This window comes from Anarhichas minor, unplaced genomic scaffold (assembly GCF_050575085.1).
Source record: "Anarhichas minor isolate MPS153535 unplaced genomic scaffold, ASM5057508v1 ptg000053l, whole genome shotgun sequence".
In the NCBI taxonomy this organism is placed as follows: domain Eukaryota; kingdom Metazoa; phylum Chordata; class Actinopteri; order Perciformes; family Anarhichadidae; genus Anarhichas; species Anarhichas minor.
The window spans coordinates 184,837-209,347 of NW_027466499.1; the positions used below are offsets into that span (position 1 = coordinate 184,837).

The following is a 24,511-nucleotide window of genomic DNA, read 5'->3' on the forward strand; positions in this document are numbered from 1 at the left end:
GCAGGATCTCAAAAATGTATGAACATATTTGCACAAACTTTCATAGAAAAGTAGTTAATTGGTTAACCTCGAACTCATTAACATTCCGCTCCCACTGGCCAAAAGGGTGCAGTGGGCGTGGCCAATCACAGAAGTAGACCAGACTCAGTAGACCAGTGTTCCTCTGGGAAACCTCTCAATAGACCAGTGTTCCTCTGGGAACCCTCTCAGTAGACCAGTGCTCCTCTGGGAACCCTCTCAGTAGACCAGTGCTCCACTGGGAACCGTCTCAGTATTTTGTTATGTTATTGTTTATATATTGTGCATTTTTCATACTTAATATTTTTACTCTGTTACTTCGTTTGCTGAAGTATATTTTTGCTTCTGTAACCCACAAATTTCCCCCTGAGGATGAATAAAGTATCTGTCTGTCTATCCATCCATCCATCCATCCATCTATTTCACTTAGTTATCCCTCATTGTATTTGCTTTGTGTTGTCTTGTTAGTACTTGACAGTATACGAGTCTCCTGAATGATGATACTACTTATATTAATATTATATTAAAGGGTCAATATTGTATAACCTTGTATTTAATCTTATATTCTGTTTTTAGGTTTACTTTGCAACATCTGTCTCTTGGGACTACAGATGGCTTTAACTCTGGAGCATTTACAGCAATGTTTGTATTGATGTTTACTGTCCCTCATCAAATAAACCAAGAAATAATAATAAAAAACCTGGTCTAACCCTGAACCTGGTCTAACGGTCATAAAGTCCCGATGTTACACACTCCGTACACTAGGCGGGGGTATAACCCTTAAACGATGGTTTGTAGTCCTCCAATAACCCGAAAGAAGAAGAAGGACTCCGGAAGTCTCCGTGTTGTTGTTACTCTCCGTTAGCATCGTTAGCATCATTAGCACCGTGAGAACATGTCCCGGGTCCAGAAGATCCGGGTCTTCGTCACTCAGCGGCTCAACGCGGCGCTCGAGGACATTTTGGGAGTTTTGGAGAAAACGATCGTTCAGTACGAAGAAGAAGCGGCTCTGAGTCGCGAGGTGATCTCGCGCCAGCACGCGCTGCTCTGCGCGCTTCACAAACCGCTGATGGAGCTTCCGTCCGCAGGTGAGGTCGAGGTCCCGATCCAGGTTTACCTGTGACCCTTAAAACTCAGACCAGGTCCAGGTGTTACACACGTCCCTGGTTCAGGTCCAGTTGGTTCTGGTCTGACTCAGAGGCTAAATGTTGTTCTACTTGTTTACAGACGCGTTCACACAGCAGCTGATGAAGAACCAGGAGGTTCCCCCTGAACACCAGGACCAGGAGGGAGAGCAGCTTCTCGACCTGGACGAGGCCGACATCATCCAGTTCACCTTCAGTTCTGGGGGTGCAGCGAGGTCCGATGAGGACCTGGACCTATCAGCTGCTAGGACTGCCCGGGTAAAACCAGGAGCCTGTGGTCCAGATCAGGAGGTCCACTTGGTCTCGTCTGAGACCGAAGACAGCGAGGACTACAGTAAAGACTCCACCGACACCAGGTCTGCTCCAGACCAGCAGAAACCAAAGATTACCCGGAGACCAGCAGGACCCTCCTCCTGCAGGGTCTGCAGCCGGACCTTCAAGACCCGCCGGTTCCTGATCCACCACCTCAGAGCTCACCTGAAGGACTCAGAGTCCGTCTGTGGTCTTTGTGGTGAACGGTTTGAATCCACACAGAGTCTGAAGATCCACATCCAGACTCACCGGACCCCTCAGAGGAGGACGGGGGAGCTGGAGAACCAGACCGGACCAGGACTGGGACCAGGTCCCAGCAGCCAGAAGAACCTCAGTGTGAAGAAGAAGAGTCTGAGGTGCGAGTCTGGTGAGGAGGGACGACGCTCACAGAAGAAGAAGACGTGATGTCACTGAGACGTGATGTTGTTTATTGTTTCCATGGTAACGTCTGATGGTTTGTTTCTGAATTCTAATAAAAACATTTTATACAAACAAACAAAGTCCTGAATATTATTAAAGAATATCATGAATATTATGTATATGTGTACATATATATATGTATTTATATATATATATATAAATCTATCAGAAGGTAGCTGTGGTTCATAATCTGTTTATGTTTCTGAACATTGTGTCTCTTTAAATCATGACGTCATCTTTAAATACACTGATCTTTAGACGAGTTTGGTCTAAAGTTCGTTCTGTGACGTTTTCACATCGAAACGTTAAAAAAACGTGGTGTTGTCTAGTTCTGGTAGCAGCCAGCTGTTGACCAGGCACGTTTATTTGTAGAGCACATTTCAACAACGAGGTGATTCAAAGTGCTTCACATAAAACCATTAAAAGCATCAAAACACAAGGCAAAAGAAAAGGAGATTTAAAAACAAGAACGTTCATAAAAACACTAAAAACACTCATTAAAACACTAGAAAGCAGTGTAAGAAATAAAACACAGGAGTAAAATGCAGAAATGTATTAATATCCTTGAATGTGGTTCAAGTAAAGGCAGCAAACAGAAAAGTCTTCAATCTGGATTTAAAGGAGCTGAGGGTCTCAGCAGACCCAGTATGACGAGTTGACGTCATACCCCAACGTAAGGAACGTCTGACGCAAAGACGCTCATTCGGGGGAACCCGGAAGTGTACTCTCGTTGTTTACATGCTCCTCTTTGTTCGGTGGATATTCCGCTAAAAATGTCCAAAAAACGGTCGAAGAGCATCGAAAACCGGAGCCTGCGGGCTGCGATCCACGAGCATCTGTCTGCGGCCGCGGAGGAGATCTTCTGTCTGCTGAAGGAGCGACAGGCGGACGTGGAGCTGAAGCAACGCGTCACGGAGCGGATCACCGCGGCCGTGGAGCTCATCTTCACCGCGTTAGGAGCCTCTAGACCGGCCGAGAGACAACCGGAGGAGCCCGCCGACAGAGGTTCGTGTCCCGGATGTAGTCGGTTGTAATAATATATAATAATGATACTAATAATATAATATACAATATAATAATAATAGTATACTATACAATATATAATATATAGTAATAATAATGATAATAATAATATAATATATAATACTAATAGTATACTATACAATATATAATATATAATAATAATAATGATAATAATAATAATAATAATAGTATACTATACAATATATAATATATAATAATAATAATCAGAATCAGAATCAGAACCGTTTATTGCCAAGGAAGTTTGCACCTACAAGGAATTTGTCATGGCGGGTGGTGCATAACATTAAACAATAACATTAAACAATCAACACAGTGCAAGAAATAGAAACATATTAAAATGTACAATATAATATAAAAGAGTATGTGTTTAAAGTGTTTAAACCAAATGTTATTGACCTTTAGTTCATATAGCAGTACTTTAAAAATAAAAGTGCACAATACACTACTTTTGAATTCATTATTGAATTTTAAGCATAACAATGAGATTAATCGCGATTAAAAAGTTGTAATGTAGTATATATATATATATATATATATATATATGAGTCCACTGAGTCCACTGGTACACTATATATATTAGTGCTGGGCAAGTTAACCCCTTAACGCATTAATTAATTAACGCCGACAATTATATTATCGCGCGTTAATGCAGTTTTGTTTATTTGTATTATTAAGCGACTGCTTAACACAAGAACCAGGCAGCAAGAACCAGGCAGCAAGCAGTGAACAGCTGTGTTCGTGTGGCGTCACTTCCTTCTTCCTCCTGGGTCCAGAACCCCTCCTACACTCTATCACCGTCGTTCACTCTTGTCTCACACACACACACACACACACACACGAGCGCGATGTCTGTTACAGGATCAAACGTGACTGTTGTGAAGTGGAGCTTCTCGTGAGGACCAAGACATGTGTTGTTTGAACGGAACACTTTGCTGTCTGAACTGCAGTATTACAGTGTTACAGTGAACACAACGCGCTCTTGCACCCAACATGTGATTTTCTACATTTCATTAACATTGTTAGCATCAAGAACACGTACCATTCTACTTCCTGTCTCTTCAAAGTAAAAGCACTTCCGTTTTCATGCTATTCACAATAAAAGTAAATCATGCAATCAAACAATTTACAACAGTTAAAATACATATTGTCGAGTTTTTAAAGTGTTTTGTTTGTAATATGTATAATAAGCATCATTTAGTTATCACTACTGAGAATTTAACAAACAAAAAAAAGAAGTAGATATGTTTGCAGTTTTCAAGGTGTATATTTAAATTGCATCTCTTACACACATGAAGATAAAGTTATGAACACCGGCTGAATATCTATGATCAGAATCATTATAACTGTGTTATAACTGCTACTGTGTAAAGGGAATACTGCTGTTAAAAATAACCTTATTTGTTTAAAGTGTTTGCAAACCAAATGTTGTTGCACTTTTGTTCATATAGCAGTACTTTAAAATAAAAGTGCGTGAGTGAGTGCGAGTCTGAATTCATTATTGAACTTTGCTCATAACAATGCGATTAATCGTGATTAAATATTTTAATCGTTGCCCAGCACTAATATATATATATAAACAGAAGCGTCAACTGAAGCAAATTATGAGCTAACCAGCATGAAATGTATTGGAGACAGTTGTGTGATTGAGTTAAATCGGCCTGATTTTCTTTTTAATTGAGGGGCAGATAGATCTGAGTATCATCAGCATAGCAGTGAAGAGATGTAATGAGATCAGAATCAGCTTTATTGCTCATGTGTGTGTACGCATACATGGAATTTGTCTCCGGTTTCCACTCCGCTCTCAATGTACAAACACAAATTTACAATAAACAAGAAAAAATATATAAAGAATAAAAAAGGGCAGCAAAAAAGTAGAACAGATGTAGGTATAAACATTTAACAGCTATATACAATATAAGTATAAATATATATCCAAAAAAAAGTGTGTATATATATATATATATATACACATACATGTGAACATAAACCTATAAACAACAATGGCAATGGAATTGAGGTGATGTGCAAGTGGTGGTGATAGTGCAAACAGAGGTAGTGCAGTATAACATATTTATTGTTCATCAGAGTGACGGTCAGTGGAAAGAAGCTGTTCCTGTGTCTGGTGGTTTTGGCGTACAGAGCTCTGTAGCGCCTACCAGAGGGGAGGAGTTGGAACAGCTTGTGTCCAGGGTGTGATGGGTCTGCAGTGATCTTTCCAGCCCGTTTCCTGACTCTGGAGGTGAACAAGTCCAGGATGGGGGGCAGGCTGGCACCAATGATCCTCTCTGCAGACCTCACAGTCCGTTGCAGTCTGTTCCTGTCCTGTTTGGTGGTCGATCCAAACCACACAGTGATGGAGGAGCAGAGAACAGACTGGATGATGGCTGAGTAGAACAGGATCAGCAGCTCCTGAGGCAGGTTGAACTTCTTGAGCTGGAGCAGGAAGTACAACCTCTACTGTGCCATTTTCCTGATAGTGTTGATGTTGGAGGCCCACTTCAGGTCCTGGGAGATTGCGGATCCCAGAAACCTGAAGGTCTCCACAGCAGACACAGTGCTGTTGAGTATGGTGAGGGGGGGTAGTGTTGGGGGGCTCCTCCTGAAGTCCACTGTCATCTCCACAGTTTTGAGCCTGTTTAGCTCCAGGTTGTTCTGATCACACCAGAGGACCAGCTGTTCAACCTCCCGTCTGTACGCAGACTCGTCACCATCCCTGATGAGGCCGATGACTGTTGTGTCGTCTGCGAACTTCAGGAGTTTAACAGACGGGTCCTCTGAGGTGCAGTCGTTGGTGTAGAGGGAGAAGAGCAGTGGGGAGAGACCACATCCCTGGGGGTCCAGTGCTGATAGTCCGGGTGCTGGATGTGGATGTTTCCCAGCCTCACCTGCTGCGTCCTGTCAGTCAGGAAGTTAGTGATCCACTGACAGGTGGAGGCTGCACAGTGAGCTGGGAGAGTTTGGGTTGAAGTATCTCTGGGATGATGGTGTTGAACGCTGAGCTGAAGTCCACAAACAGAACCCTTGCATATGTCCCTGGGGAGTCGAGGTGTTGCAGCATGTAGTGCAGTCCCATGTTGACTGCATCATCCACCGACCTGTTTACACGGTAGGCAAACTGCAGGGGGTCCAGCAGTGGTCCTGTGATGTCCTTCAGATGGGTCAACACCAGTTTCTCAAAGGATTTCATGACCACAGACGTCAGGGCGACGGGCCTGTAGTCATTTAATCCTGTGATGGAGGATTTCTTGGGGACCGGGATGATCATGGAGCGTTTGAAGCAGGAGGGGATTTCACACAGCTCCAGTGATCGGTTGAAGATCTGTGTGAAGATGGGGGCCAGCTGGTCAGCACAGACTTTCAGGCACGAGGGGGACACACCGTCTAGGCCCGGTGCCTTTCTGATCTTCTGTCTGTGAAAGAGCTGACTCATGCTACATCCACACTACTCCGTTTCTATTTGGAAGCAGATTTTTCAAGAGCTGACTCATGCTACATCCACACTACTCCGTTTCTATTTGGAAGCAGATTTTTCAAATAGAAACGATCTCCGTCCACACGGGCGTTTCGGCATCATTTTCGAATTGATCTGCATCCACACTGCAGCCTTTGAAGATGGACAGCAGTGACCATTAACGTACACTGGGCATGCGCGTGACGGTGTAAACAGGAAGTGGATTGGTTGCTTAGTTTAAAAAAATACGACAGAGTAATAAAGTAGTCTTTAATAATGAAAGGTTGTATTTGATACTTAAGATCTTCCTCTAAAATAGTCCTCTATAAACTCAAACAGACACAGTTCGTGGAAAGTTTTAGAAGTTTTATTTTTCAGACTTAGTTACAGCGCTGCGGGTCTTTCTCTCTCGCTCTCTCTCACATCAAATTTACTTTAACATCAACACTTACACACAAAGGTTTACTTGATTATGGTCCATAAATGTGGTCAACACACGTCTCTCACTCTATGCTGCTCCTGCTTCGTGCAGGAAAGCTTAGCAGATCGCTAACAGTAGATCCGTGAAATAAAGACCATGGAATCCGTAGAAGAGTTTCAGGACTTTAGTGTGAATCTTTCTTATTTGTAAAACTGTGGAAACACAATATGAAATATGGCTTTACAAACTGTCCATATACACATACATGAATACAAAACAACAGTCCAGCATATATGTAAGAGCCATTTTGTATTTTTTGTTTTGTACAACCTCCCACCACATGGGGGCGGAGTGCCGGTGTGAATCAGGCCCCAGGTAATATAATCAGTGGGGTCATTGGACACAGGTTGTTGCTAATAGGTAGAAGCAAACAGTTTTTGACCGTGCAGATTTAACGAATGCAAATGTTATGATTTATTGGTATGAGGAGAAAATGGATAACTGAAGACAAAGTGGTGAACTCTGATTATGTGAGGAATAAAATGCCTATATTCGAAACTGGACTTTGTTATTTATGGCACGCGTCAGAACAAGCATTACAGCAACCGTAGTGGCTTTTTTATTGGGAAGCAACGGTCACTACAATATAGCCTGTCCAATGTAACATGTCCGACTAGCTAGCTTCTAAGCTAATTTTAACATTACCGCCAATGGAGAAATGCTAACCGCGATTAGCATTTAATACAACACAAATGCTATACTAAAAGAGCGAATAGAATATATCTACGTATATCTTTTCATGCTTCACAAAGAAATACTTACAGACTAAGGTCTCTCAAGGCTACCAAACGGAAGAAGTAAAACGTTAGTGCAGCGTGTCTTCTCATTAGAATCTAAAAACAACGAGGCACTAACTACGGCAAGAGAGGAGGGATAAATACGAGCATGAAAAGGCAATGACATTCTACCACACAGAAATGTGGGGGCAGAACACACTCGTTTCCTCGGTGTTATTGTCTGTTCTCACTCGTAGCTCTGAATAGCATTTACTGCTAACTGTGGCTTCAGACGGCCGCTCCATAGGGCTGATGATGGTCACGCCGCTCGCTAATCGCTCCAATAACAGCTGCTTCCTCCACAGAAATGCAGACTTTTACTGCACAACAGCTGCTAGTACAGCCACAAAGCAAGCAAGCAAAGCCAGTTTGTTTTCTTCCGGGTACGGGTCACGTGATAGTGAGTGTGACGAATCAGGGAAGGAGACGTCATGGCTGCTAAGAAAGTAGCGAACACGGGTCTGGGCGTCATTTTTTCTAAACACATCCGTTTCTGGCCGTCCACACGCAAACCCAGAGTTTTCAAACTCCTCCAACCTCGGGAGTGTTTTAAAACTCCTTCGCTTAGGGTGCTCCAAAACTCCGGCGTAGTGTGGCTGCTCAGTGTAAACGTAGCAAAACATATGTTTCCAAACGTAAACAGAGTAGTGTGGACATGGCCTCATCACATCCTCCTCGCAGAACCTCAGTGCCGGTGGGGGGTCGGTTGAGAGAGGTGAGAAGGAGGCAGGCGGTGTAGATGGTTGTTTGATGGTGGGGGGTGTGAGAGTGGGCTTATCAAACCTGCAGTAGAAGACATTCAGGTCGTCAGCCAGTTGGTGATTGTCCTCAGTGGGGGGGGGGGGGGGGGGGCGTTGGCTGAAAACTTTTTTTCCAGTTTTTCAGTGTAGCTCCTCTTAGCTACCCTGATCTCCCTCGTCAGTGTGTTCCTGGTCTGGTTGTACAGGATCCTGTCCCCACTTCTGTAGGCCTCCTCCTTGGCCCGACGAAGCTGCCTGAGTCTTGCAGTAAACCAGGTTTATTGTTGTTATATGTGCAGATGGTTTTAGTCGGCACACACATGTCCTCACAAAGACTGATGTATGATGTCACAGTGTCAGTGAGCTCATCTAGGTCTGTAGCAGCAGCCTCACAAACACTCCAATCAGTGCAGACAAAGCAGGACTGTAGCTCCAGCTTTGCCTCGTTAGTCCATCTCCTCACAGTCTTCACCACAGGCTTTGCCGATTTTAATTTCTGCCTGTAGGTCGGGAGAAGATGAACCAGACAGTGATCAGAGAGTCCCAGATCTGCACGAGGGACAGAGTGATATGCATCCTTTATACAGTGGAGCAGTGGTCCAGTGTGTTTTTGTCCCTGGTGCTACACTTAATATGTTGTCTGTATTTTGGCAGTTCTTTGCTGAGGTTTGCTCTGTTGAAGTCCCCAAGAACAATGAGCAGGGAGTCTGGGTGTTTGTGCTCCATGTTGTTTGTGCTCAGCTGCTCCCCCAACTAAAATCGGATGATTCTTCCACAAGAGAAGTGGACCTAAAACTGAAACCTGTGACAGAGAACGTGTGACAGAATGATTGCTGTTGGTTGCCACGATGACTAGTTCCTTGAGGTTAAAGGTTTTTATGAAACATCAAAGTCTCAGAGAAGATTTAAACTGTTTGTTTCTTTCTTTCAGAGTTTCGTCTCTCTGATGGACATCTGAAGCAGGACGACCTAGACCAACTGCAGGACCCTCTGCCCAGCACTTCCTCCAGACCAGACCGTGTTTCTGAACCAGACCGCCAACCGGACTCTCCGGACTATCTGGCCGGCAAGGAGGAAGAGGACGAGAGTGACGAAGAGGCGCCCCCTCACTGCTGCAGAGTGTGCGGGAAGTCATTCAACAGAAAAGGCTTTTTGATGAAACACGTGGAGAAACACTTGAAGGAGGCGGAGTGTGTTTGCGGTCTGTGTGGCGAGCGTTCGGAGTCCACCGACAGTCTGAGGCTGCACCTCCAAACGCACCGCGACAGCAGCAGGACCTGCCACTTCTGCAGCAAGAAGTTCCCCTCCATCCGCGCACAGGAGACGCACCTGAGGCTGCACACCGGAGAGAAACCATTTAGCTGCCACATCTGCGGAAAAGGCTTCAACCAGAAGGGTAACATGGTGACACACATGAGGATCCACACAGCGGAGAAGCCGTTCAGGTGCACTTTGTGTCACAAAGAGTTCAGCCACACCGGCTCTCTGGAGCGACACATGAAGGTCCACGACGGACAGACACCGTTCAGCTGCAAAGTCTGTGGCAAAAGCTTCAGCAAGAGTGCTGAGCTGAGGCGACACGTCCGGAGCCACGAGTCCACCGCCGCGCCCGCCGCCAGGAGCAGACGCAGGAAACCGAGTCTTACTCCTTCTCACTGCTGCAAGGTCTGCGGGAACGCCTTTCACAATAAAGGTAACTTTGTGCGGCACGCAGAGACTCATTTAAACGATCTCGAATGTCGTTGTGGCGTCTGCGGAGAGCAGTCAGAGTCCTCAGAGAGTCTGCAGATTCACATCCAGAGCCATAGAGAAACCAACAGGATGTGTGACATCTGCGGGATCAGCTTCAGGGACATGGAGATCCACATGAGGACACACACCGGCCAGAAACCCTTCAGCTGCAAAGACTGCGGAAAAGACTTCCCCAGGAAGGGCTCTCTGGAGAGACACATGAAGCTGCACGCCGGCGAGAGGCCGTACATCTGCGAGTTCTGCGGGAAGACTTTCATTGAAAACACTGTCCTGAAGAGACACATCAAGAGCCACACGGGAGGGAAGCCCAGGATTTACTCCTGTGACATCTGCAGCAAAACATTCACCATGAGCCAGCATCTGGACGTGCACAAGAGGATCCACACCGGGGAAAAACCGTACACCTGCAGGGTCTGCGGGAAGAACTTCCGGCAGATCGGCAACCTGGACTCCCACATGAGGATCCACACTGGCGAAAAGGCGTTCATCTGCAGCCTCTGCGGGAAGAGGTTTCGCCAGAAGATTTCTCTGGAGACGCACGAGAGGTTCCACAAGAAGGAGAAACCGTTCAGCTGCCAGCTGTGCAGCAAAGGCTTCGTCCAGAAGATCGACCTGAAGAGACACATGCTGACGCACACGGGTGAGAAACCCTACAGCTGTAGCGTCTGTGGGAAGAGCTACCAGGAGAAACGCTCGGTGGTCTCTCACATGAAGATCCACGCCGGAGAACGAGCCGTAAGGGTCTCCGAGGGGACGCCGAACCTGAATCGCCAGGAAGGAGTTCACACCAACTTCATCCAGCTGTGACCTCCGTCCAGATGCATGTATACACACATACATATATACTAGATTAAAATATATCTAAGTTTAAACCTCTTCAATCAATATTTACTGTTTTCAATAATACAATAATTCAACATGATGTCATGTGACTCTGAGGACGTTTGAATAATTTCACATGTAAATAAAACATCTGGAGAGAAGACAATATCAGTATTCAATATGTCAATATAACAGCTGGTTCATAACGTTTATTTGGTGGTTTATGAATAAAGTTTTATTCTGTCTGTTAAAGTGAAGACTTTTAAATTGAGTCAGGATTTCTTCTTTCAGTTACCCAATATTCAAAGTAAACATTTATTATTAGATTATATATTATTTATAATTAATACAGTTCAATTTGATAATAAATATTGTTGAGATATTATTCAATATAACTTCATTTATTTGACTTGACAGTCAGTTGTTGACATACAGACGTTAAGGCTGTTGGCTAATTCAATAATAGTTGGAATGCTTTTAAGCATTCCAACTATTAGGGTTAGCTATACTATTAGGGTTAGCTAACTAGCATTAGGGTTAGCTATACTATTAGGGTTAGCTAACTAGCATTAGGGTTAGCATTAGGGAAATCCTTCCCAGCTGTGCGCAAGCTGTCTGTGAAGCTGAACACACCTCTACCTGCCTCAGCGGCCTGTGAAAGGCTATTTAGCATCGCAGGACTAGTCTTCAGCCCAAGAAGAGCGAGACTGAATTCTCGCAATTTTGAAAACCAACTTCTTTTGAAGATGAACAGGACATTTTTCAGTTTCAAGTAATGACTGGGTTGTTACTTTCGGTGCTGCTTTAGTATTGATCATGTTTTGATATTTGAGTCATTTTGTGGATGATCAGATGGAGTTATGATGGTAGCAGTCGCCCAATTGCAGATTCAGCTTGAGCAAAACCTTTGCCTGTTGTGTTCAAATCAGGCCCATAGGAGTTTACAAGGCAGGCGTCCTTTCTCACAACACTGACCTGATGCATCAAGTGGATATTTTTTGCTGAACACAATATTATGCATTTTCCCTATACATCCTCTAGTCGGAATGAGCATACTTATAAACGCACTGTTACAACTCCTTCATAGTGTCATATTGCTTTTCGGAGAATTATGATGATAAGTTCATAGTAGATGCAAAAGTATACTTATGTACAATATGTTATGTTGAACATTGTTGCTCCTGGATGGATCACAGCCAACCCAATTATTGTCAACACAGCTCCATGTCCTTGGTCATGGTGCCACAGCACTTAAAAGAATAAACTTCATAATTCTGACCCTTTGCTTTTTTATTAACAGCATTTACTTGTACTTTTACTTTCAATACTTAAGTACATTTAATATCAGACAATTACTTTTGATACTTAAGTACAATAAATATCAGATACTTTAAGACTTTTACTCAAGTAGTATTCTAATAGGTGACTTTTTACTTTTACTGGAGTAGTTTTCCAGTAAGGTATCTTTACTTTTACTCAAGTATGGCTTTTGAGAACTTTATACACCACTGTGTATAAGTATGTATACGTATGTATATGTATACGTATGTATATGTGTATACGTATGTATGTATATGTATATGTGTATACGTGTGTATATGTATGTATATGTGTATACGTATGTATATATGTATATGTATGTGTATATGTATATGTATGTATATGTATACGTATGTATATGTGTATATGTATACGTATGTATACGTATGTATATGTGTATATGTATACGTACGTTTACGTATGTATATGTGTGTATGTATACGTATGTATACATATGTATATGTGTATATGTATACATACGTATACATATGTATACGTATGTATATGTATGTGTATATGTATACGTATGTGTATGTGTATATGTATACGTATGTATATGTATACGTATGTATGTGTATACGTGTTTATATGATTATACGTATGTATATGAGTATATGTATATGTGTATATGTATACGTATGTATATGTATAAGTGTGTATACGTATGTATATGTGTATATGTATACATATGTATATGTGTATACGTATACGTATGTATATGTGTGTATGTATATGTGTGTATGTATACGTATCTATATGTATGTATATGTATACATACGTTTACGTATGTATGTGTGTATGTATACGTATGTGTATATATACGTATGTATATGTGTATGTGTATATATACGTATGTGTATATGTATACGTATGTATATGTATACGTGTGTATACGTATGTATATGTGTATATGTATGTATATGTATACATATGTATGTATATGTATACGTATGTATATGTGTATATGTATACGTATGTATGTGTGTGTATGTATACGTATCTATACGTATGTATATGTGTGTATGTATACGTATGTATACATATGTATATGTATGTATATGTATACGTATGTGTATATGTATACGTATGTATATGTGTATATGTATGTATACGTATGTATATGTGTATATGTATGTATACGTATGTATATGTGTATATGTATGTATATGTGTATATGTATACATATGTATATGTATACGTGTGTATACGTATGTATATGTGTATACGTATGTATATGTGTATATGTATATGTATACGCGTGTGTATACGTATACGTGTGTATATGTGTATACGTATGAATATGTGTATACGTATACGTATGTATACGTATGTATATGTGTATATGTATACGTATGTATATGTGTTGTTATGGTCTGGCTCTTGAACCACAACAAAACGTAACAAAAACTCAGGCACGGTGCTAAATAAAGAAACCACCTTTATTAGAAAAAGGTCGGGACAGTTCAAAGTGCACAACAGGAGAGCATTCTCGCAGCATCCCAGACGGTGTAACTGCTCCCTCTAAACACTCCGTGTAGCACACCAGGTGTCAGGGAAAAGAAGCCCGCCCCTCCTCCGGATGGGGCAGGTCTTGTAGGGCGAAGGCGTTGGCCAGCTGCCTCCAATCTTCCTGATGGCCCTGGGCCGTCACAGTGTATACGTATACGTGTGTATATGTGTATAGGTATACGTATGTATATGAGTATATGTATACGTATGTATAAGTGTATATGTATACTTATGTATACGTATGTATATGTATACGCATGTATACGCATGTATACTGTATGTATACGTATGTATATGTGTATACGTATGTATATGTATACGCATGTAAATGTAACGTATGTGTATGTGTATACGTATGTATATGTGTATACGTGTGCATATGTATATGTGTATACGTGTGCATATGTATATATGTATACGTGTGTATATGTGTATACGTATACGTATATGTATACGTATGTATATGAGTATATGTATACGTATGTATATGTCTATGTGTATACGTATGTATACGTGTGTATACGTATGTGTATGTGTATACGTATGTATACGTGTGTATACGTATGTATATGAGTATATGTATACGTATGTATACGTATACATGTGTATACGTATGCATATGTGTATACGTATGTATACGTGTGTATACGTATGCATATGTGTATACGTATGTATACGTGTGTATACGTATGTATATGAGAATATGTATACGTGTGTATATGTATACGTATACGTGTGTATATGTATACGTGTGTATATGTGTGTATATGTATACGTGTGTATATGTATACATGTGTATATGTGTATACGTATGTATATGTGTATGTGTATACGTATCTATATGTGTATATGTATACGTATCTATACGTGTGTATATGTGTATACGTGTGTATATATATACGTATACGTGTGTATATGTATACGTATGTATATGTGTATATGTGTACGTATCTATATGTGTATATGTATACGTATCTATATGTGTATATGTGTATACGTGTGTATATATATACGTATACGTGTGTATATGTGTATACGTGTGTATATATATACGTATACGTGTGTATATGTATACGTATGTATATGTGTATACGTATAGGTATGTATATGTATATGTTATACGTGTGTGTATGTGTGTATGTATATGTATACGTATGTATATGTATACGTGTGCATATGTATACGTATGTATATGTATGTATATGTGTATATGTATACGTATATGTGTATATGTGTACGTGTGTATATGTATACGTGTGTATATGTGTATATGTATACGTGTGTATATGTGTATATGTATGTATATGTGTATATGTATATGTATATGTATACGTATGTGTATACGTATACATATGTGTATATGTATACATATGTATATGTGTATACGTATGTATACGTATATGTGTATACGTATGTATATGTATTTATATGGGAGAGGCTCTGTCGCTCCAGTAACGTTACATTTAAAGAACAGAAAAGAGCGATGCAGGATAAACAAAGACTCAACACCAAAAGCTATTTTGGTCAGACACATATGCAACGCTGATTACCGTAATATGTGTGGTATTTGTTATAAATGTACGTTGGTACATAGAGGGTGATAAGAAGCTGTACAGGGAGGGACTTAGGACCCAGGGGAATGTAGGTGAAGGAAACAGGAAGTGACAGAACGGAAGACATGCCACACAAACAGCTGTTCACCGCTCGCTGGCGGAAAACGCGGAAAAGAAATACCGTGATATACTGTGAAACCGCCAGAATCTTACAAAATACCGTGATATACATTTTTGGTCATACCGCCCAGCCCTAACTACTACTACTGTTATATTAAATACTACGACCACTACTACAGCTATTACTACGACGACTGATACTACTACTTCTTCTAATTACTAATACTTCTCATGATACTTCTACAACTACAACTTCTACTACTACTACTACTACTACAAATATCACTACTGCTACTACTAGTACTTATTCTAATGCTACTAATACTTCTACTACTAATAATACTTTTACTACAATTACAACTTCTAGTACTACTACAAATATCACTACTGCTACTACTAGTACTTATTCTAATGCTACTAATACTTCTACTACTAATAATACTTTTACTACAATTACAACTTCTAGTACTACTACAAATATCACTACTGCTGACATTTTTTAAGCTACAGAAACCGTTCGAATATCAAAATGTTCAGCTCTTCAGGAGAGGGCTGATATGACTTTTCATATTTCTAATCTTTAAACCTTTTGAATTATTAAGCTTTTTGCAATTTTCTTTTTAATGGGATCTCTATGGAGAAAATCTTCAAATCCTCTTAAACTTCTTCAACTTTCAAAGCCTTCTTCTTTCTCATACTTTCAGCTACAGACACCATAGTGAGACATTTCAACTAGAAGGGTTTTCAGCAGTGCAGTTTAAATGCTTTCAGGCTTCAACATCATTCAGACGGGTAGTCTCCCATTTCTGTATTTTCAGCAATGTTTTTGCAATTCATTTCAGCTTTCAGCATTCCAACGCATTTTCAGCAGGAAGTGCATTTTCAAGTAATATTACTCGTGTTATTCTCTATCTCCCATATAAAAGTTTGACATGCGTCTCATCACACAGCGTTGCCAACACCTGTGCAAAATACATCAAAACGTGCGGCCTGATCGGGAATGGTGTGCTATGACTTTTCTCAGAGATTTGCCCAGCGGTTTTCCCGAAAAACGGCGCAAAATTTCTCCATCCACTTGAACACTTAACTTTTGGGCCCATATTGACGAGCCATACTTTAACGTAGAAAAATGATTTGAAGTTTAAAACGTAGACAAAAACGCTGGGCTTTATTGAGCCAAAGGGACATTCTGATAGCTAGCACAGTTTTCATGAAGTCACAGGTTAAGTTTCAGGAAAATATGGGGTCCGTTTCAGATTTTATAATAGGTGTGTATTGCACGGAACATTCCATGCTAGAGTGATGACATCACGGTCAGAGTGGAGCGGAGCATAAAAAGTATTCTGTGATTTTTCCAATCAAATTGCTCCAGGTCCATTGTTGGTCAAAACGATAGGACATTTTGACCTGGTCGCACGCATGTGTCTATGGAATCCAACAGACTTACACATTTGGCTCAAAGAGCCGCAGAGCGACATGAACTCCAACCAACTGCTCGATTAGACTCCATGTTAAACCTCACCACTCATTTCTCAAAGAAAGCAGACGGTACCAGTTTTGTATATTGCTCTGTAGCTCACATTTTTAACACCACAAACATAAAAAACACATCAGAGATTTCGGCAGAGTCTTATCTCTCTCATTTTGAAAAGGAGGCAGGAGTTTTGTTCAAAATCACTTTACTGTGTTCGATGGGTACCTCCTAACAACTGGAACGTTTCAGTCAGCCTCTCCAACACACACACTCTCTCTGTGTCTCTCTCTGTCTGTCTCTTTGTCTGTCTCTCCCCCTCTCTCACCCACCCAGTCCCGCCCTTTCAAAATAAAAGCCCCATGGAGTAACTGTATCTTAACATGAAGCTCAGAATGAGGTTCACCAAATAAAGTGTATATTACTACTTCAATAATTGGGACAGCCGTAGCTCATTGGGTAGAGAGGGTCGTCCGGCAACCACAACGTCGGCAGTTCGATCTTTGGCTGCTCTCAGTCGTGTGCCTGAGCAAGACACTAAACCCCTAACCGCTCCCAATAAGCTAGGGATGGGTTAAATGCAGAAGTTACATTTCATGTATATGTACCTGTGTATATGTAAATGACGAATATTATAAAATTGAATTTCAATTTCATATCAGAGTACTCCTTGTCGTTCACCCTCCGGCCCAGCAGAGTTCGCTGTTTGCTTCGCTCTCCTCAAAGCGAACCGTCGTTGACGCGGAACTCCGTGTGTGTGTTCGCGGCCCCGCTGGCTCTCTTTGTCCGCAGAAAAAGGAGCAAAATGTGCGCCGTGCGGCTGCTGCGGGTGTCGGTACACGAGCGGCTCGGCGCCGCCGCCGAAGACGTTCTGCTGCGGGTGGGAAAAGGAGAAGAAGCGGCTGAAATCCCGGCGCTGAGAGCGCTGCTCACCGAGCGGCTAACGGCGGCTGCGGAGGAGATTGTCGGTCTGTTTGAGGAAACCGTGGCGGAGTACGAAGACCGAGCTGAGCGGTCAGAGCGGGAGATCCAGAGCCAGAAGAGGCTGCTCGATGCCGTGCTGAAGCCGGAAGTCAAGCTGCACCGAGCAGGTGGGTCCTGAGGAGAGGCCCGGAGACATGCTAGCGTTAGCTAGAGTTAGCTAACGCTAGCGTACGATTAGCTAACATTTCTCCTGAACGGAAACATTGTGTCAAATCTCTGAGACACACTGAAGACCAAAACAGATAATTATTAATATTAAATAACAAACTAACTCTGTTAGCTGCTAACAACCACAAATCATGGGAGATGTGGTAATACTACAAAGCTAATACTACACTAATACTACAAAGCTAATACTGTACCACTAATACTACAAAGCTAATACTGTACCACTAATACTACAAAGTTAATACTGTACCACTAATACTAAAAAGTTAATACTGTACCACTAATACTACAAAGCTAATACTGTACCACTAATACTACAAAGCCAATACTGTACCACTAATACTACAAAGCCAATACTATACCACTAATACTACAAAGCCAATACTATACCACTAATACTACAAAGCCAATACTATACCACTAATACTACAAAGCTAATACTATACCACTAATACTACAAAGCCAATACTATACCACTAATACTACAAAGCCAATACTATACCACTAATACTACAAAGCCAATACTATACCACTAATACTACAAAGCCAATACTATACCACTAATACTACAAAGCCAATACTATACCACTAATACTACAAAGCCAATACTATACCACTAATACTACAAAGCCAATACTATACCACTAATACTACAAAGCCAATACTATACCACAAATACTACAAAGCCAATACTATACCACTAATACTACAAAGTTAATACTACACCACTAATACTACAAAGCTAATACTATACCACTAATACTACAAAGCCAATACTATACCACTAATACTACAAAGTTTATACGTCACTCTAATTCGAAACCACTAATACTACGAAGCTAATGTCACCTAGACGAGTTACACTGTGTACCTCGGACAAGTCATAACAGAGGTTTTTTTGATTAACCTCAGTCTCCTTCATCACTCGTCTTCTCCTGATTCCGTCACAGCGACCGGCTCCAGTTCTTCCCCTCCGTTAGAAATCTTGCCCTGCTTGTTTATCTGCGTCCTCCCCCCTTTATCTTCACTCGGGCTCCCTGTCTCAGTGACGTGAAGAACATATGACAATGACACAATCTCACAGTATGAATGTGAATATACATGGATACATTTCAAATTATGGATATGATTGATTTTACACAAATATATTTCAAGACACATACATTTTTCTCCCACATTCCCCCCTTCAGTGACTCACGTCACTCATACGAGACAAATGTTAGAACCTCCCGCTGGTCTTCAGGTCCGTGTACTTTTGTTTCTTCTATGTTTTAATTTTCATTGGTTGGTTATCAAACATAATAAAGAGCTTATGCCTGCGTTTGTGGACCTGCTACTGTCCTAAGTCTGTCCTCATGTTTTCTCTGTAATATTTCACTGTGTAGTTACTGAATCGGTTGACAACTAGTTAACGTACTGAATTTACTTTCTCTGGCTCTTTTAACTTCTAGCTGTGGGTCTAGACTCTTTTAGACTGGGATTAGGTTTAAGCAATACAAGTTATATCTAAAATAACTATATGATAAATTGCCACAACATACTATTCCATAAATACTACAAAACTAATACTTCACCCCTAATTTTAAACCACTAATACTACAAAACTAATGCTACTAAACTAATACTACACTGCTAATTTTAAGCCTTTAATACAGCGAAACCGGTATTACACTACTGATACTACAAAACGTATTCCACAAAGCTAATATTGCACCGCTAATAATACAAAACTTATACTTCATTGCTAATTATAAATCATTAATACTACGAAGCTAATACTACACCACACATTTTTAACCGTTAATGCAACACAATTAATACAAAGCTAATACTTTAGCTTCATGTATTATCTATCTAGCTGCATTATTAGATTAAGTTACAGTATGAGCTTTAGCTCCAGTATTTGCTTTAGGTCCAGAAATAGCTTTAACTTCAGTGTTCGCATTATCTTTTAGCCTAAGTATTAGCTTTAGCTTCAGTATTAGCCATAGCTTCAGTGTTGCTTTAGCTTCAGAATCAGCTTTAGCTCCAGTTATAACATTAGCTTTACTATAAACTTTTAGCTTCAGCATTAGCTCCAGTATTAGCATTATCTTTAAGCTTTAGTATTAGCGTTTCACTTCAATAATAGCTCAAGCTTCAGCATTTTGTTTTGCTTCTGATTTTGTTTGAAGTGGAAGCCGACCTCGTTTCCATCCTGCAGCTTCTAAACGGCCCAAAGCAGCACGGTGTCGGTGCAGCAGCTAGTAGAACATTAACACTGTGTGTGTTTCCTGTTTCCTGCAGACGTCCAGCAGCTGTTGGAGGATAAAGAGCAGCAGGAGTGGAGCTCCAGTCTGGACCAGGAGGACCCTGAGCCCCCACACATTAAAGAGGAACAGGAGGAACTCTGGACCAGTCAGGAGGGAGAGCAGCTTCAAGGTCTGGAGGAGGCTGATATCACCAAGTTCTCATTCACTCCTGTGAAGAGTGAAGATGATGAAGAGGAAGCTCAGTCCTCACAGCTTCATCAAAGACAAACTGAACAGATGGAAACAGAAGCTGATGGAGAGGACTGTGAAGGACCAGAACCAGCATGGAACTCAGATCCACATTTACAACCAGTTAATGAAGACGATTCTCTGCACTCTTCTGAAACCGACGACTCTGATTGGTCACAAACCAATGAAGCCCAGTCGGGTGTCGAGGCTCAGAAACACAGCGAAGTCTCTGAGAGCGACGTCGGCTCTTCAGCCAAAGAGAGACCGTTTCCATGCTCCTATTGTGGGAAAAGTTTTAGCCTGAAGGGCAACTTGAACAGACACGTCAGAGACCACACGGGCGAGAGGCCGTTTCCGTGTACCGGCTGTGATAAGACGTTCAAAGACAGCGGCTCGTTGACGGCTCACATGAGGTGTCACACCGGAGAGCAGCCGTACAGCTGCTTGTTCTGTGGGAAGAACTTCAGCGGACGAGGGAACATGACCCGACACATGAGGATCCACACCGGAGAGAAACCCTTCACCTGCTCGCTGTGTAGCAAAAGCTTTCACGTGAAAGAACACCTCAACAGACACATGAAGTACCACACGGGGGAGAAACCCTTCAGCTGCTCCATCTGTGGCAAAGGGTGTGCTCAGAAAACAGACCTGAAGAAACACATGAGGGTCCACACGGGAGAGAAACCCTTCAGCTGTCCCTTCTGTGGGAAGTGCTGTGCCGAAAAAGGAGACTTGACCAAGCACATGAGGGTCCACACGGGGGAGAAACCCTTCAGCTGCAACGTGTGCGGGAAAAGCTGTGCCCAGAAGGGGAGCCTGAAGATCCACATGAGGGTCCACACCGGAGAGAAACCATTCAGCTGCTCTGTCTGCGGGAAATGTTTTACTGTTACAGGACATCTGAAGAGGCACATGAAGCTGCACGGTGGCGGGGCCGACGGTCGGGAGGCCGAAGGTGGCGGGGCCGACGGTCGGGAGGCCGAAGGTGGCGGGGCCGACGGTCGGGAGGCCGAAGGTGGCGGGGCCGACGGTCGGGAGGCCGAAGGTGGCGGGGCCGACGGTCGGGAGGCCGAAGGTGGCGGGGCTGACGCAGATTCCCATTCAACCAAAGTAGAACAGGAAATTGAACCTTTGAACACATCGTGATGGTCCTCCAGTCAGAAGACGTGCAGCCATGTTCACAAAGCTTTTCATGTCGGGGGCTCAGAACCTGACTGTTATAGATGAAGTGATCGAAATGATCAGAAATACATTCATTGATGATGTAGAACACAACATCAATGAAGTCAAAAACCTGAGATCAGATCACAAGTCCAGTTGGTCCGGTACAGATGTATTTCGATGGCTGCTGAGGAAGGTCATCGACAGTAACAAGTCCCGTTTCTGGATCTTAACCCGAGACTTTGTCAGGACCCATCAGGTCCAGACGTCAGACCAGGTCTGAAAGCAGAACCCTTGGTACCCGTTTAGACGTGCTGAACGTTGTGATTCTGAGGAGGTTCATTTAGTTTATGGTTCCAACCCCCATCGGAATCTGAACTGCAGGTTTGTGCTAAACGGGCTCCTGTAGCCAGCAGAGCTATGCATTGTGGGATGTGAAGTGAAATTGACACTTCTGGACATGGACGGCTTCTTTATCCAACCTAGGTGTCCGAAATGGAAAATGTGGGTCTTTAAAATAATAAATAATATCAACAGAGATTTGAACAAAATGTTATACTTTAACTTTGTGGTCATCTTTAGTGATGATTTGCAGAAAAACACAGAAATAAATTATTGTAATTATTGAAAAATACGCTTTGATTAAACATTTTAGGGGCATTAGTAGTTTTATTTCTGTATATTAATCAATTTGGAGTGTCAGGAAGTTAACAGCTTAAATTTATCTCTCATGTTTATTTTATATTATTGTGGAAACATCTTCAAACAACCGGATTTGTTCAAGTTTCTCACTGAAAACTACATTTTACAAGAAGGTACATGAAGATACATGTGTGACATCATGAGAGCGTGATAATTTACCTTCTACTGTTTCACTGAGTAGAGCTTGAACGCACCATATTGGATCTGAATGTAACCTCCGTTAGCTGTTAGCTTCGTGCTGTCGATAGACGAGCTGGTCACTTTGATTAATGTGAGCAACGTGATGGGAATAAATTATGTCAAAAATGTCTGATCAAGACAAATGTTGCTCTGCTAACCGACTGCTAACAGCTAACCATAACTAGTTAAACGTTTACTAGCTTACGTTAACGTTAGCTCTCCGTTAGCTCTCCTCCTACAGATTTGTTGTTCATGTAACATTTCCAGGATCAGATATTAAAAAGAATTAACACTGATCTCATATTTCGACTGAATATTTATTTATACATTTTATTTATTTCTTCTGACCAGAACACAGTTTACTGTTCAGACAGGTTTCAAGTCCAGGATCCAGAGTCCCATGATCCATTTATATATTGATCTGTGATCAGCATCGAATATCACACACACACACACACACACACAGGTGTGTTCATGTCTGAATCATAACATGTTTGTAGAATCATGTTGATAATTTGAGGTGAAGAAGAAACTCCATGTTTTTACTTCCTGTGGTTTAAATTCTCAGATCTTTCAGATCTGACAGCAGCAATAATCGTCGTGATTAATATTAATAATGGAGAACAACCTCCTCCCTGCACCGAGACCTGTCCATCACCATTGATGATACCGTGGTGACGCCAACTCGGACTGCGAGGAACCTGGGTGTGACCCTGGATGACCAACTGTCGTCCTCAGCAAACATTGCATCGGTTACACGCTCCTGCAGATTCCTGCTCTACAACATCAGGAGGATTCGCCCCTTCCTCACTGATGAGACGGCGCAGGTGCTCATCCAGGCTCTTGTCATCTCCCGCCTGGACTACTGCAACTCACTACTTGCCGGAGCCCCGGCGTCGGCCATCAGACCTCTGGAGCTTGTCCAGAAAGCTGCAGCTCGCCTGGTGTTCAATCGCCCCAAGTTCTCCCACACAACTTCCCTTCTCCGTTCTCTACACTGGCTCCCTGTAAGAGCTCGCATCCAGTTTAAGACTCTGGTGCTAGCCTACAGGGCAGTGAAAGGAACAGCTCCTTCCTATCTCCAGGCCATGGTCAAGCCCTACACCCCCGCCCGACCACTTCGCTCTGCTGCCTCGGGGTGATCGGCTCCCCCGTCGCTCAGAGGTCCCTGCGGCCGATCGACCCGGTCGCGGCTGTTTTCTGTCCTGGCCCCACAGTGGTGGAATGAACTCCCCACTGACGTCAGGACAGCAGAGTCGCTGCCCATCTTTCATCAGGCTGAAGACTCACCTCTTCAAGAAGTACTACCCTGAGCCTTCCACTCACCACTTACTGTATTCATACTAGTTTGTTTCTGTACTTCTGATCTGGTTTATGCTCTTAGATGGTTGTTTAAAAAAGGAGATGCACTTATGACTTCTGGTGACGGCGTGTTGACTGTTGTTATGAGCTGTATTTTAGACGCTGTTTGTGATGTTACTCGGTGTTCTATTCCACGTCACAAAGAGAAGCTGAGTCATCACTACAGACGTCATCACTGGAGGACTTCCACAGCTTAATCCAAGAACCTGGTTTTCACTTTCATGGAAAGTTGTGCAGGTAATAAATTCACTTTATAACGGGATTTTGTAACTTCTTATAACAAAGTGATTTATTAGTGAAGTTTAAAACAGACAACGGGATGAAGACCCTCATCGTGACGAAGCTTCCTTCATTAGTTTTTATGATCTTTGGTTATAAAGAAACGTTCGTGTTCAGATGTAGTTTACAGATTTAATTTGATGTATTAACTATAACTCTTCTTCTGTTCTTTAGTCACATCTCTGACTTATTTTGAATACTGTTATATTTCTATTATATATTTATTATCAGTTGTAATATTCACATTTTTGGTTGTTTGAT

The 24,511-nt window shown here is 42.0% G+C and overlaps 2 protein-coding genes across 2 annotated transcripts; both read left to right on the forward strand.

Annotated features, from left to right (window-relative positions):
* The first annotated feature begins 848 nt into the window (after positions 1 to 848).
* On the forward strand, positions 849 to 1,975 carry LOC142931595 (uncharacterized). Its single transcript, XM_076075591.1, has 2 exons — positions 849 to 1,106; positions 1,246 to 1,975. The coding sequence occupies exons 1-2, from the start codon at positions 914 to 916 to the stop codon at positions 1,878 to 1,880; spliced, it is 828 nt and encodes a 275-aa protein (XP_075931706.1). The 5' UTR covers positions 849 to 913; the 3' UTR covers positions 1,881 to 1,975.
* A 627-nt stretch (positions 1,976 to 2,602) lies between these two features.
* Positions 2,603 to 22,905, forward strand: LOC142931607 (uncharacterized). The gene is made up of 3 exons (XM_076075608.1): positions 2,603 to 2,900; positions 9,319 to 10,874; positions 20,828 to 22,905. The coding sequence occupies exons 1-3, from the start codon at positions 2,669 to 2,671 to the stop codon at positions 21,710 to 21,712; spliced, it is 2,673 nt and encodes an 890-aa protein (XP_075931723.1). The 5' UTR covers positions 2,603 to 2,668; the 3' UTR covers positions 21,713 to 22,905.
* Positions 22,906 to 24,511: the final 1,606 nt, after the last annotated feature.

Excerpts from the sequence above, each read along its gene's own strand:
- LOC142931595 (XM_076075591.1), top strand. The coding sequence starts at position 914 with ATGTCCCGGGTCCAGAAGATCCGGGTCTTCGTCACTCAGCGGCTCAAC. Across the intron at positions 1,107-1,245 it reads GATGGAGCTTCCGTCCGCAG|ACGCGTTCACACAGCAGCTG; the intron begins GTGAGGTCGAGG and ends ACTTGTTTACAG.
- LOC142931607 (XM_076075608.1), top strand. The coding sequence starts at position 2,669 with ATGTCCAAAAAACGGTCGAAGAGCATCGAAAACCGGAGCCTGCGGGCT. Across the intron at positions 2,901-9,318 it reads GGAGGAGCCCGCCGACAGAG|AGTTTCGTCTCTCTGATGGA; the intron begins GTTCGTGTCCCG and ends TCTTTCTTTCAG. Across the intron at positions 10,875-20,827 it reads TCCACGCCGGAGAACGAGCC|AGACCGTTTCCATGCTCCTA; the intron begins GTAAGGGTCTCC and ends TCAGCCAAAGAG.